The sequence below is a fragment of the Carcharodon carcharias genome, chromosome 15 (assembly GCF_017639515.1).
Source record: "Carcharodon carcharias isolate sCarCar2 chromosome 15, sCarCar2.pri, whole genome shotgun sequence".
NCBI lineage: Eukaryota > Metazoa > Chordata > Chondrichthyes > Lamniformes > Lamnidae > Carcharodon > Carcharodon carcharias.
In genome coordinates this window covers 76,238,929-76,254,071 of record NC_054481.1, presented here as the reverse complement: position 1 = coordinate 76,254,071, position 15,143 = coordinate 76,238,929, and the positions used below count along the sequence as shown (strand labels likewise).

At 42.8% G+C, this 15,143-nt stretch overlaps 1 protein-coding gene across 2 annotated transcripts in view; it reads left to right on the top strand.

Moving 5' to 3' along the window:
- Positions 1-15,143, top strand: part of flr (fleer) — a 270,425-nt gene that overhangs the window by 104,781 nt on the left and 150,501 nt on the right. For both annotated transcript variants that reach the window (XM_041205945.1, XM_041205944.1), the window contains exon 8: positions 14,614-14,663. In XM_041205945.1, the coding sequence (XP_041061879.1) occupies positions 14,614-14,663 (50 nt within the window). The remainder of the gene's footprint in view (positions 1-14,613; positions 14,664-15,143) is intronic.

Below are 15,143 nucleotides of genomic sequence, written 5' to 3'. Positions count from 1 at the left end.
ACACGAGTGGTTTGGATCTGGAATGCACTGCCTGGAAGTGTGATGGAGGCAGGTTCAATCAAGGCATTCAAGAGGACACTAGATGATTATTTGAATAGAAGCAATGTGCAAGATATGGGGAAAAAGTAGGGCAATGGCACTAGGTCATAATGCTCGTTTGGAGAGCCAGTGTAGACACAATGGGCTGAATGGCTTCATTCTGTGCCATTAAGATTCTGTGATATGCCGGGCCATGAGATTACAGATTGTGGTTGAGTACAATTCTGCTGCTGCTGATGGTCCACAGTGACTCATGGATGCCCAGTCTTGAGTTGTTAGGTCTGTTTGAATCCCATTTAACACGGCGGTAGTGCCACACAGCACGATGAAGGGTTTCCTCAATGTGAAGAGGGGACTTGGTGTCCACAATGACTGTGCGGTGGTCACTCCTACTGATACTGTCATGGACAGATGCATCTGTGGCAGGTAGGTTGGTAAGGATAAGGTCAAATATGTTTTTCCCTCTTGTTGGTTCCCTCACCACCTCTCGCAGACCCAGTCTAGCAGCCTTTAGGACTCAGCGAACTCGGTCTGTGGCGGTGTTACTGAGCCACTCTTGGGAATGGACATTGAAGTTCCCCACCCAGAGTACATTCTATGCCCTTGCTTCCTCCAGGGGATGTTCAACTTGGAAAGAGCATTGATTCATCAGCTGAGGGAAGTGGTATGTGGGAATCAGAGGAGGTTTCCTTGCCCATGTTTGACCTGATGCCATGAGTCTTCATGGGGACCAGAGTCGATGTTGAGGACTCCCAGGGCAACTCCCTCATGACTGTACAGCACTGTGCCGCCACCTCTGCTGGGTCTGTCCTGCTGGTGGGACAGGACATATGCAGGAATGGTGATGGTGGTGTCTGGGACATGATCTGTAAATTGTGTATAAACAGCCCAGCAATTTGGAGTAAGGAAGCAATAGACCATGAATTGTGAACTGCAATGAATTGCTGGACGATATTTAAGATTCCACCATTAGGGAACAATTTAAACTATTCATTCTTATTCCTACATGTAATAAACTTTCTTAAAGATGAAACAGGCAGGTAATGCAGGAGCTCTCTATGTGTATCTCACTCTCCAAATAGTATTCAGTTCTGAATACTGATGAAAGTGATGGTTCACCTGGGGCATGACGCCAGAGCCAAGTCAATGGCACGACGGCTGGCTCAGCTCTAGATGGGGGCATGGAAGAAGATGGGAGGAGCAATAGTGAAGAAGATGGGAGGAGCAATAGTGATAGGAGATTCGATAATTAGCTCAAGAGACAGATGTTTGCAACCGCAATCGTGAATCCAGAATGGTATGTTGCCTTCCTAGTGCCAGCATCAATGATGTCACTGAATGGCTGCAGAGGCGGGAGGGTCAACAGCCAGCAGTTGTGGTCCACATTGGTACCAACAATGTAGGTAGAAAGGGGGATGTACTCCTTCAGTCAGAATTTAGGGAGCTATGCAGGAATTTAGCAAGCAGCACCACAAAAGTATGAATCTTGGGATTACTCCCAGTACCACATGCAAATGAATATAGAAATAGTAGGAAAGTGTGGCTGGAAAGCCCTTGCAGGAGGGAGGGCTTTAGATTCTTGGTACATCGGGACCGACCCTGGTGGAGATGAGAACTGTACAGGATAATAGGATTGCACCTAAACAGAGCAGGGGCCGATTTCTTTGTGGGAAAATTTGCTAGTGCTATTGGGGAGGGTTAAAACTAACTCGGCGGAGGTGTGAAAACAAGGAGACAATATTGGAGAGGAATACCAAGGCGCACAGAATACTGGAAGGGACAGATAGCATCAGTGTAGAAAATAGTAAGTTATTAAGTGGGTTCAGAGCAAGGGGGAAAATAATAATATCCAAATAAAGTCTAAATCAAGGTTACTGCACACGTAAGACCTTCCCTTCATTATATGGTCAGAATTGGGGATGTTCGCTGATGATTACACAATGTTCAGTATCATTTGTGACTCTTCAAATACTGTAGCAGTCCATGCCCATTTGCAACAAGACCTGGACAATATCCAGGCTTGGGCTGGTAAGTGGCAAGTAACATTCGCGCCACATAAGTGCCAGGCAATGACCATCCAACAATGGAGAATCCAACCATCGCCCCTTGATGTTCAATGGCTTTCCCATCATTGAATCTCCCACTATCAACATCCTGGGCGTTATTACTGACCAGGAACTGAACTGGACCAACCATATAAATACTGTGGCTGCAAGAGCAGGTCAGAGGCTGGGAATTCTGCAGAGAGTAACTCGCTTCCTGTGGGCCAAAAGCCTGTCCACCATCTACAAGGCACAAGTCGGAAATGTGATGGAATAATCTCCACTTGCCTGGATGAGTGCAGCTCTAACAACACTCAAGAAGCTTGACACCATCCAGGACAAAGCAGCCTGCTTGATTGGCACCCCATTCAAAACCTTCAACGTTTAGCCCCTCCACCACTGACGCACAGTGGCAACAGTGTGTGCCATCTAAAATATACATTGCAGCAACTCACCAGGGCTACTTAGACAGCACTTCCAAACCCAGCACCTCTACCATCTAGAAGGACAAGGACAGCAGATGCATTGGGCCCACCATCACCATTCTGCCATCCTGACTTGGAAATATATCATAGTTTCTTCACTGTCGCTGGGTCAAAATCCTGGAATTCCCTCCCAAACAGCACTGTGGGTGTACCTAGACCACATGGACTGCAGCGGTTCAAGAAGGCTCTCCACCACCATCTTGAGGGCAAATAGTAATAGGCAATAAATGCTGGTCTATCCAGTGACACACTGATACTATGAATGAGCAAAATAAAAAGTGAATGCGTGGAGTATAGTAATTTAGATTGGTGAGTTGCAGGCGCAGATAGCAACATGGAAATATGACGTTGTGTCTTTAACAGAGAGCTGGCTCAAAGAAGAGCAGGAATGGATATTAAAAATTCCTGGATACAAGATGTTCAGGAAAGATAGGAAAGAAAGCAAAGGGAGAGAGGTGGCAGTATTGATTAAGGAGAATGTTGGAATGCTGGAGAGCGAAGATGACCTAGAGGGGTCAAGGACATAATCTATTTGGCCAGAGCTAAGGAGGGAAAAAGGAGCAATTACATTTCTTGGTGTAGTCTATAGGCCACCAACTAGTGGCAAAGATGAAGAGGAACAAATTTGCGAAGAAATTACAGAGGTGCAAGAATTATAGAGCAGTTATAATGGGGGACTTTAATTATCCAAATATAGACTGAGATAGTAGTAGTGTAAAGGGTAGAGAGGGGCAAGAGTTCCTAGACGGTGTTCAGAAAAAATTTCTGCAGCAATATGTTTCCATTCCAATGAGAAAGGAGGCACTGCTAGACCTGGTTCTATGGAATGAGGACGTCAAGAGAACATTTAGGGGACAGTATATCAAATTTAGATTGGCTATGGAAAATGACAAAGAACGGTCCAGAGAAAGAATAATTAATGGGTAAAGCCAACTTCACTGGGGTAGGAATGGATCTGAGCCAGCTAAATCGGAGTGAAAGGTTGGCAGGCAAAACTGTATAGTCAATGTATATTCCACACACCGCGCCCCCCCCCCCCCCCCCCCCCCCCCCCCAACCTCCCTGCTCCCCAGAGCTCCTTGGATGGCAAAAGAGATTGAGATTAAGACGAAGCAGAAAAAGTATGCTAATGACAGATGTTGGGTGGACTACACAACCAAGAACCAGGTTGAAACTAGAAGGAAACTAGAGGAGAATTGATAAAGCAAAGAGCAAGTATGCAAAGGGACTGGCGACTAATGTAAAAGAAAACCAGAAGTATTCTATAGGCATATAAATAGTAAAAGGTTGGTAAGAGGAGAGTGGGGTCAGTTATGAACCATAAAAGGGATTTATGCATGGAGGTTAGAGCATGACTGATTACATGAATATTTTGCATCCGCCTTTACCAAGGAAGAAGATGCTACCCAGATCATGGTGATAGAGGAGGTAGTTCAGACATTTGAACGGTTTAAATTGATAAGGAGGAGGTATTGGATCAGCTATCTGTACTTAAAGTTGATAAGGCACCAGGAAATGTTGAGCTCTATCCAAGGATACTGAGGGAAGTAAAAATGGAAATTGAGGAGACACTTGCCATAATTTCCCGACCTTCATTCCACTCAAGGGTAGTGCCTGAGGACTGGAGAATTGCAAATGTCCACTCCTCCATCACCCCCTACTCCTCAACCCCCACCTATGGCACCTCCCCATGCCCACGCAAAAGATGTAACACCTGCCCCTTCACTTCCTCTCTCCTCACCGTCCAAGGGCCCATACACTCCTTTCAAGTGAAGCAGCATTTCACTTGCATTTCCCCCAACTTAGTCTACTATATTTGTTGCTCCCAATGCGGTCTCCTCTACGTTGGAGAGACCAAACGTAAACTGGGCGACCGCTTTGCAGAACAACTGCGGTCTGTCCGCAAGAATGACCCAAACCTCCCTGTCGCTTGCCATTTTAACACTCCACCCTGCTCTCTTGCCCACATGTCTGTCCTTGGCTTGCTGCATTGTTCCAGTGAAGCCCAACGCAAACTGGAGGAACAATACCTCATCTTCCGACTAGGCACTTTACAGCCTTCCGGACTGAATGTTGATTCAACAACTTTAGGTCTTGAACTCCCTCCATCCCCACCCCCTTTCTGTTTCTTCCCCCTTCCTTTTGATTTTTCCAATAAATTATGTAGATTTTTCTTTTCCCACCTATTTCCATTATTTTTAAATATTTTTAAATCTTTTATGCTCCCCCACCCCCACTAGAGCTATACCTTGAGTGCCCCACCATCCATTCTTAATTAGCACATTCGTTTAGATAATATCACCAACTTTAGCACCTATGTGTTCTTTTGTTCTTTTGTCTGTGACATCTTTTGATGATCTGCTTCTATCACTGCTTGCTTGTCCCTACAACCACACCATCCCCCTCCACTTCTCTCCCTCCACCCAACCACCCCCCCACACACACCTTTAACAAGCTTATATTTCACCCCTTCCTTGGATTCACCTAGTTCTGCTGAAGGGTCATGAGGACTCGAAACGTCAACTCTTTTCTTCTCCACCGATGCTGCCAGACCTGCTGAGTTTTTCCAGGTAATTCTGTTTTTGTTTTGCAAATGTTATACCCTGGTTCAGCAAAGAGTGTGAAGATAAACCTGCAACGATAGGCCAGTCCGTTTAAGTTTGGTGGTGGGGAGCTTCTAGAAGCAATAATTTGGGACAAAGTTAATAGTCACTTGGGCAATTGAGGGTTAATGAAGCAAAGCCAGCATAGATTTGTTGAAGGTAAATTGTGTTTAACTAAGTTGCTTGAGTGTTTTGATGTGGTAATAGAGAGGGTTGATGAATGTAATGCTGTTGATGTGGTTAACATGGACTTCCAAAAGGAATTTGATTAAGTGCGCTCAACAAACTTGTAAGCAAAGTTAGAGCTCGTGGAATAAAAGGGACAGTAGCAACATGGATATGAAATTGGCTGAGTGACAGGAAACAGAGAATAGTGGCTAATGGATGTATTTGGACTGGAGGAAGTTTGGTGTGGAGTTCCCCAGGGGCCATTGGTCTTCCTGATATATATTAACCTTGGTGTACAGGGCATAATTTCACAATTGGCAGAAGATAACAAAGCTTGGAAACATTGGGAACAGTGAGGAAGATAGTGTAGAACTTCAGAAGGACATAGACAATTTGGTGGAATGGGCACACAAGTGGCAGATGAAGTTTAATACAGAGAAATGTGAAGTGATTCATTTTGGTAGGAAGAATGTGGAGACGCAATATAAAATTGTAATGACTCGACGGAGCAGACATGTTTCAACAAGAAACAGATAAACTTTATTACGGAGCGCTTTTCAAGTGCTATTTGCTCGATCAGGGCTCTCGTCAGGAAAGCCACCATCCAGATTGCCCACCATTAGGACTCAATGGTCGGAACCTCCAAGAACATCACATGACCCTTGATAGACAGCAGAAGAGGCTATACCTTCAGTTACTACATTTCCTCTCCCTTTAGTTTTTTACAGTTTCTATTTACATAGAAAATTTGAATATCCAACAACATACATATATACTTCAGGTGATTAAAGATTAAGTCTCTGAGGTGCTCTCCTTATACATCTGGAGTGGTGTCACTCTACTACTTGAGGTTTCTCAACAGGATCGACATGATCAGGAACTGCAGCATGAGGCACATTATTAGAAAGTGGCAGTTCTGGGTTTGGCAACTCTACAGAGACATTGGGCAAGTCTATCCTAGGTCAATCTGTCATGTCATGAGCTGATGGTTTGACGTTAATCACAGATGGAATAGTTGGTTGTTGGAATGTCTCTCAGTCACGAATATAGTCCACGTGCTTATGAACGATTCTTTCTTCTACTTGCACTTGGAAAGATAAGGGACCTGTCTTTGAGACAATGGTTCCAGGGACTCATCAAGGTCCACTTCCAAAATTTCGCATGAATACCGTGTCACCTACACTGTGTGAATATCGTGATTCAATTTTTGATTACACTGATTCCTCTCTACCTTCCCCTTTAAATCTGGAAACACCAGATTAACTGTGTACATAGATGCATTTCATCGATAATTCAGATGGTATTGAACCCGTAGTCGAATGTGGCATTGTACAATAACTGAGAAGAAAGCGGGAACGTCGAGTTTCTAGAGTACCTTCTGATAACCCCTTCATACCAAAGCTTGCACAGCTCTCTTGGCTAAACCATTTGATGAGGGATGGTAAGGGGCTGTTTTAATATGCTTGATTCCATTCAGATTCATGAATTAATGAAACTCTGTACTGATAAAGACTGTACTGTTATCAGAAATGCCAATTTCAGGTAGGTCATGTATGCCTAAAGCAATAACGCAGCTTCTTGATAGTTGCGCTTGATGTTGCCGATTTGACTTCATATACATCCATCCATTTAGAATGTGCATCTACAATCAACAAAAAAACATGGTACGAAAGAATGGTCCTACATAATTAATATGTAGTCTAGCCCAGAGTTGACCAGGCCATTCCCATGGATGCAGGGGGGCTGAAACAGGCAACATCTGTTGTTGCTGACAATGGAGACAGTGCTTCACCATGTTTTCGATGTTACTTCAATGCCTGGTCACCAGACATAGTGTTGTGAAAGCTTTTTCATCTTTGATATGCCTGGATGCACACTGTGAAGCCCTGTCAAGAGTGGTTCTCTTCCTTGCAAAGGGACGACAACTCTTAATCCCCACACCAAATTCCATCATGACAGCTTAACTCTGTTTTTCTGGCGTGGAATGGTCTCAACTCTTCAGATATAGACAAATTTGACCATCCTTGCAATACAAGGTCTCTGACTTCCAACAATATTGGATCTCTGTTTGTCCAATTTCTAATTTGCTTAGCACACATGGGGAAGAATCCAAGAAACTCAGTAATATAACACAACTTTTTGTGGCACTGGAGCATGTGCATTGCTCTCTGTTAATGGTAGACAACTGAATGCGTCTGCATTTGCATGTGTAATCCAAGACAGTACATAAAGATATACTCATACACAGATAATATCAAAGCCCAACATCAAATTCTTGCTGATGCGGTTGGTGAGATGGCCTTATCCTCACTGAATAAACCCATTAATGGTTTATGTTCCGACACAATGGTGAAATGTCATCCATGCAGGTACTGGTGGAATTTCTTCACTCCAAATATCACCAATAAACCTTCCTTTTCCAGTTGGGAATAACCCTTCTCGACTGTGGAGAGGGTTCTCAAGATATAGCCAATGGGCCTTTCTGATCTGTCTTCCATTCTGTGTGATAATACAGCTCCCACACCATAAGGAGCGGCATCACGTTTTAATACAATTCTTTCGATGGGTTGTAGTGTACCAATAAACACGACAAATGCAACAGTTTCTTTACTTTCGCAAAGGCTTCTTCAACAGTGATTATTTTTTAACAGCAAGTGTAATGTTGCCAACACAGTTGATAAGTTAGACAAGAAGCGGTTATTGTAATTGATCATACCCAGGAAGGATTTGAGTTTGGTTACATTGCATGGAGAAGGTGCATCTTTTATTGCCCAAACTTTCTCTTTTACCGGATGCAAACCCATGGTGTCCACCCTGTGACCCAGGTAAGTAGCTTCTGGTGCTTGAAATGTGCGTTTTTCCTTGTTTAACATCACGCTGGCTTCCATGAACCTTCTTAGCACCTCCTCCAGGTTGGCCTCGGCTGACCCTGTGATCAGAACATCATCTAGGTATACAACTACTCAGGGAAGTCCTTGCAAAAGACTGTCCATTGTCCTTTGGAAGATAGCGCATGTAGGCAATACTCCAAAGTGTAGGCGAGTGTTCTGATAAAGACCCTTATATGTATTAATAGCCTCATTGTATTTTCTCAACGTACTAGCCGGTTCTACTTGTTAGTAGGCATGGCTCAGATCCATTTTTCTATAGCACTTGCTTCCAGCCAGCTTTGGATATGTCGCCTATCCTTGGAATGGGGTACTTATCTAGTTTTGCTGCCTTATTATAATTTATAGTCCCCACAAGGGCACATGGTTTGGCCAGGCTTAACCACTGGAACTATGGGTGCTGCCTATTCTGAGAGTTAGGTAGGTTGGTTGATGCCCAACTTTTCTAACCAGCACAGTTCTGCATCCACCTTCTCCTTCAACGCATAAGGCACAGTCTTGACCTTAAAGAAACGTCGTGTCACCTGAGGATCCACATATATTTTTGCTTGCAAGCCTTTTAACTTCCCTAATTCATCCTGTAATACACTGTCATATTTCCTTTAGCAGTTCAGGAACTCCTCCTGTTTTCAGGTGAAATATCTCAGACTAGTCAAGTTTGATTTTCTGTAACCAGTCTCTGCCTAGAAGACTGGGCAGCTTGTCCTTTCACCATTATTACTGGCAGCTGGGCTGTCGGTTGCCTATAAGACGCTGGTACTGTGCCGATGCTTTTAACTAAATATATTCTCCAGTGTATGTCTTTAATTTAGCGGTTGTCCGCTCCAGGTTTAATGGCTGGGTACCTTCATTTAGGTATTTAAATGTGTGCTCTCCCACTGCTGTGGTTGATCCTCCCATATCCACCTCTATTATTAAAGGCTTCTCATTAACTTGGATTGTGACAGTGATGGTATCGGTTTTTACAGCAGTTACATTATGCAGGGAATCGATATCGATGTCAGCAACTTAAGGTTGTATTTTTTAATTCAATATGTTGGTTTGCTGCTCTATAGACTGTTTCGGCTTCGTCTTGCATTGCTTCACTACATGACCTTTCTTATGGCAGTAATGGCATTCTGCCTCCTTGAATTTACAGGCATCTGGTACGTGGTCACCTCCACATCTATAACAAATTAACCTTGGAGTTGCTGCTGAAGTGTTTCTACTAGGCTTTTTCATGTTCCTAACAGCAGACATTGTCTTTCGCTTCGACGCTGTGTCTCTGGTTTTCTTGCCATGCCCGGCGGTAGGTTCCCATTACATGTTGCGAAGCCTGCAAGTCTATCGCAGCACTTTCCATGGCAAGGGAGATTTCTAACACACGCTTCAAGTCGATGTCGACCTCAGTGAATAAATGGCACTGAATGGCGTTGTCCTGAGCTCCACAAACTAATCGGTCTCGCAGCATATCATTTAGTGTGTTCTCAAAGTTGCAGTGTCCTGTTAGCTGCTTTAACTTTGCTATGTGGGTTGCGATGGACTTTCCTGGGGGTCTAACTCTGGAATTAAATTTAAAACACTGCATTATTACGGATGGCTTGGCTGGAAATACATTTTCATGAGGTCCACTAATTCATTAAAGGAATTAGAATTTGGCACAATCGGGGCCATCAAAAGGATGGCTTTCTGCTTTTCCTCCGTGGTAATTCCATTTGCTACAAATAAAACCAAGGCACTTTACATACTGGCTCCAGTCTTCCATAGTCGCATAGTAAGGATCAATTCTGCCGAAGAGTGGCATAACTAGTGAGTATTCTTTTCTTTCTTCTAAAGATTTGATATGCTCACGGAAACAAGGCGAGGCGCAGTGTCGGAGCTATTTTGCCATCGTCGCCAATATAATGATGGAGCAGACAGGTTTCAGTGAGAAACATAAACTTTTTCCAGAGAGCTTTTCAGGTGCTATATGCTCGATTAGGACTCTTGCCAGGAAGCCCCATCCCCCAGATTGCCCATGCTTAGGGCTGATTGGCCAGACCCTCCAAGAACATCACATGACCCCTGATAGAAAGCAGGAGCAGCTATACCTTCAGTTACTACAAAAGTAGAGTATAAGCAGGAGCAAAGGGACCTGGGTGTATATGTGCATAAATCATCAAAGGTGACAGGACAGGTTGAGAGAGTGGTTAGTAAAGCATACAGCATCTTAGGCTTTATCAGTAGGGGCATAGAATACAAAAGCAAGGAGGTTATGTTAAACTTGTATAACACATTGGTTCAGCCTCAACAGGATTATTGCAACCAGGCCTGGGTGCCACACTTTAGTGTGAAGGCATTAGAGAACATGCAGAAAAGATTCACGAGAATGGTTCCAGGTAGGAGGAACTTCAGTTCTGTAGAAAGATTGCAGAAGTTAGGACTGGTCTGTATGAAGAAGAGAAGGTTGAGAGGAGATTTGAGAGAGGATTTTAAAATCATGAGGGACCTAGACAGAGTAGATAGGGAGAAACTATTCCCACTAGTGGGAGGGAGGCGGTGTCATAGTGCTCTAGTGACCAGTATTCCAGAGACCCAGGGTAAAGCCTTGGGGACCTGGGTTCAAATCCCACCACAGAAGATGGTGAACTTTGAATTCAATAACAATCTTGAATTAAAAGTCTGATGACCGCGAAACCATTGTCAATTGTCTTAAAAACCCATCTGGTTCACTAATGTCCTTTAGGGAAGGAAATTTGCCTCCCTTACCTGGTCTGGCCTACATGTGACTCCAGACCCAGCAATGTGACTGATTCTTTAAATGCCCTCTGAACATGGGTGATAAATGCTGGCCTAGCCAACAATGCCCACATCCCATGAATGAATTAAAAAAAAAAGGATCACGAACCAGAGGGCACAGATTTAAGGTAATTGTCAAAGGAAGCAATGGAGATATAAGGAAAAGCTCTTTCACGTAGCTAGTGGTTCGGATCTTGTGGAAGGAGGTTCAACTGAGGCTTTCAAAAGGGAATTGGACTATTATCTGAAAAGGAAGAATGTGCAGGGTAATGGGGTGAAGCTAGGCAACACGAGTTGAATTGATCCTTCAGAGAGCCAGCACAGACACAATGGGCTATAATCAATCTATGATTCTATTTCTAACATTTAAATTGCAGTGACTTTAATATTGTATCGGATTATATATACTGGGATAATTTTTTAAAAAATATTCTTTGACAGCTAATTTTTAAAGTAGTCAAAGATGAAATACACTGGGCGAGTAACAAAGTAAGAGCAAAACTGAACGAAAAGGCATACACTAAGTACAGAGATAACCAAGGAGAAATGACAGAAGGGAATACAAAGGAGTTAGGAAAAAAGTCAAAAAATATTAGCAAGGCAAAGAGGAACTGCAAAATTAAATTGCCAGGGAGCATAAAAAGAAATGGTATTCTACAAGCACACAAATAATGGAAGTAACATCAGGATAGAGCCACCAAAGGCTGCTCAAGTTAAATTTACAGGGAATGACAGCAAAATGGCAGCAATATTGAATAATTATTTTGCCTCAATAGTTATCAGGGTGGCTAACAGGTTGACATTCAAAGAAAAGAACGAAAAACGGATATAAAGATACTTTAAGAAAGAAGGTAAATAAACTAATCAAACTAAAGGATCCTGATGGATTATATCCATGCATTTTGCAACAATGTATCAAGGAAAATGTATTAAATTTATTGGAAAAGGGAATAGTGCCATTGGACTGAGGGAAAGCTAAATTTAAAATGTGAGACAGAACAAATCTAGAAAATTTTATAGGCCAGTTATCTTAATACTGGTGCTGTTAGTGGGAGGTGATAGTGTCGTGATATTGTCGCTGGGCTATTAATTGAGAGACTCAGGGTAATGCTCTGGTGACCTGGATTCGAATCCAGCCATGGCAGATGGTGGAATTTGAATTCTCTGTCCACAGAGATTGGTGTTGAGATCTCTGTTGTTCACCATATACATAAACAATGCACATAAATTTTCAGATGTCACCACATTATTTTGTCACAGCCTTCCTCTGTATTAACAAACTAAGACATTAATAAAAATTAAAAGTCTCAGGGTATGAAACCGTTGTCAATTGTTGTAAAAACCCATCTGGTTCACTAATATCCTTTAGGGAAGGAAATCTGTCATTCTTACCTGGTCTGGCCTGCATGTGACTCCAGCCTCTCAGCAATGTGGTTGACTCTTAAATGCCCTCTGAACAAGGGCAATTAGGGATGGGCAATAAATGCTTGCCTTGCCAGTGATGCCACATCCCATGAGTGAATAAAAAAAAAGATAATGGAATTGTTCCACAAAGATGTAATTGATGTGGCCTTTCTAAAGGCCTTTGAAAAGGTGCTGCATAGTAGGTTTATGACTAAGGTCAAAGCATTGGGAATCAAGGGACAAATAGCGGAATGTATGCCAAACTGGCTTTAAAACAAAACAAACAAGAATGCAGGGCTTAAAGATGGCTACTCAGACAGGCAGAAGGTGGGAAATGGTGTTCCACAGAGACTGGTGCTGGGATCTCCATTGTTCACCATGTACATAAACAATTTGAATTCAAAATTTGCAGATGGCACCACATTGTTAATACAGAGGAAGACTGACAAAATAAACTAAGACTTTAATAAACATGCAGAATGTGCAATTAAATAGCAAATTAATTTCAATACAGATGTGTTTAGAACTGAAGCATGGATCAGTAACATCAGTAATGGGCGCTTGCAAAGTAGGGGCACAAAAGACTGAATCTAGTATATTTTTGTAAGAGGACTAAGGAGGCCATAGACTCTAAGGGCAGAATCTTCAGGTCGGCGAGCGGGGGCCCTGAGTTTCCAATGAAAATCAATGGCATAGGGGAGGAAAGGTATCAAGGGATACAGATTCACAAATCGTTAAAAGCAACATAACAAGGCCTTAAAAATGCAAACAATGCACTGTTTATTTCAGCAGGAACATAATTAAAACATGTAAAACTATTATATGGAAACTTGATTAAATCTACTTGGAGCGCTGTGCACAGCTCTGGACTTTCATTTACGAAAAGGGTATGGAGGCATAGTGGAAGATGCAAACCTGATTTACAAGGATGATGACTAAAGGTCGTGGCTATCAAGAAAGACATAAGAGGCTGGGGCTCTTTTTTATCATTAGTTTTGTTAAAATATGGTTTTAAGAGGTTTGTATGTAGGGTTATGGTTTATGTTCCATTCATGATGTTAACTAACTCACTTGTGACTTTGGCTTGGAATTTCCTCAGAACTGCTCTTGCTGCATGTGCTCCAGCTTTGTTGAAGTCTCCAGAGACTCGGTTAACACATTAGCAGGGTTTTTGACCTGCTTTTGACTAAGTTACAGCAGTAGAATGAAGCTCTACTTCAAGGAAACTCTGGGCTTTTGTTATAGATCATTGGTTTAATCAGTTTTAGAGAGAAATCATATCCCATGGGTTTTCTGTGTTCTGACGATTTTCTGGGGTGAATTTTCTACCCGTCAGGCGGGCGGTGCGAGAACGGGCGCAGGAGGCACAGAGTCAATCACCCCCCGTGATCGGCTGTGTGCTGCTGTTTAGCGTGGGCAGGCCAATTAAGGTCCGCCCAGTGTGATGCGCACTTGGAAGCGCTGAACGCTACCTGTGGGCGGGGGGAGGAGGGAGAGTCGGGGCCTGCGCTGTTTTGCACGTACGCGTGAAAGAGCGCAAAAATCTCCGAGGCAGCTCCGTGCCTCAGGGAGATTAAGAATCAAACATTGCAAAAGAGAAAAAAAATTACTCAGACATGTCGCCTCATGTGTGTCACATGAGCTGAGACATGTTTATGTATTTTAATAAAAATTCTTATTTAATTTATAAACCCATCATGAAACCTCATCCCGCCTGTGGATGAGGTTTCATGAGAAATGCGAAGGCTGCCTGAGCTCTTTGCCTGCCCGCCAACCTTAAGGTTGATATTTTTCTTCACTCGGATGTTTTTCTTTCCTCCTTCACCATTTTGCTCCGTGCCCAGTTTCCTCGGGGATGCTTTCAGCTCCCACCTCTGGTTCACCTTCCTGCTCGGCGCCGGATCAGCGGGACAGACAGCCCAGACAATCAGTTTAATTAGGTGATTAATGGCCTTAACAGGCCTTTGTCAGTTTGGCGGACACGCAGCTGACTCTGGTGTGCGCCTGCTGAACTGAAAATCGGAATGATGCATGGCGTCCCAACGTCACCGCTCATCATTATACGCGTTAGCATGTGGGTCCCGCCCCTGCACGCCGAACGGAAGATTCTGGCCTCTGCATTTTATAGCTATTTGTAATATTTTTAACATATTATTTGCTTTCATGGGGTTAGGAGTGCAGAATGTTACAGTGGCAATTATACTGTCCATTCTTTGTTATTAAACAGATGAAGCAGCACAAGAAGCATTGACAGATATGCCACCACGATCTGAAGAGGTAAGCTGATTTGCTGATTTATAAAGTCTTTATTAAAATCCACTTAAAAATACCATAACTTTCTGTTTTCTCAACTGTTCAAAATGTAATTAAGTTGGTCTCACAATCTCAATCATGTGTGGATTTATGGACAAATGTTCTTTTCTTTCTGCTGAATAAACTGAACCATAATCATTTTCTACTCTGATTTTGGTTGTAGAAGTTTCTGAATTAAAACCAAGGGATAAAATTATACAAAAGCTTTGCTTCCTTACCTTTCAGATCCAGTTCCTAAGAATCCTTTTGTTCTACTTTAATTAAAATCATTCTGAGGTTATAGCTGGCTTGTTTGCTTTGACCTCCCTTTAACTTCCCTCTAAATTTCTAGAACTGAGGCAAAAATCGATCACTTTGAAATCCAGTCAGAGATGAGAAGTTTCTGTGGTTTGGCAGAATTCTAACTTTTAGATCTGTATAAAACAGACATTCATTGTTTTATAA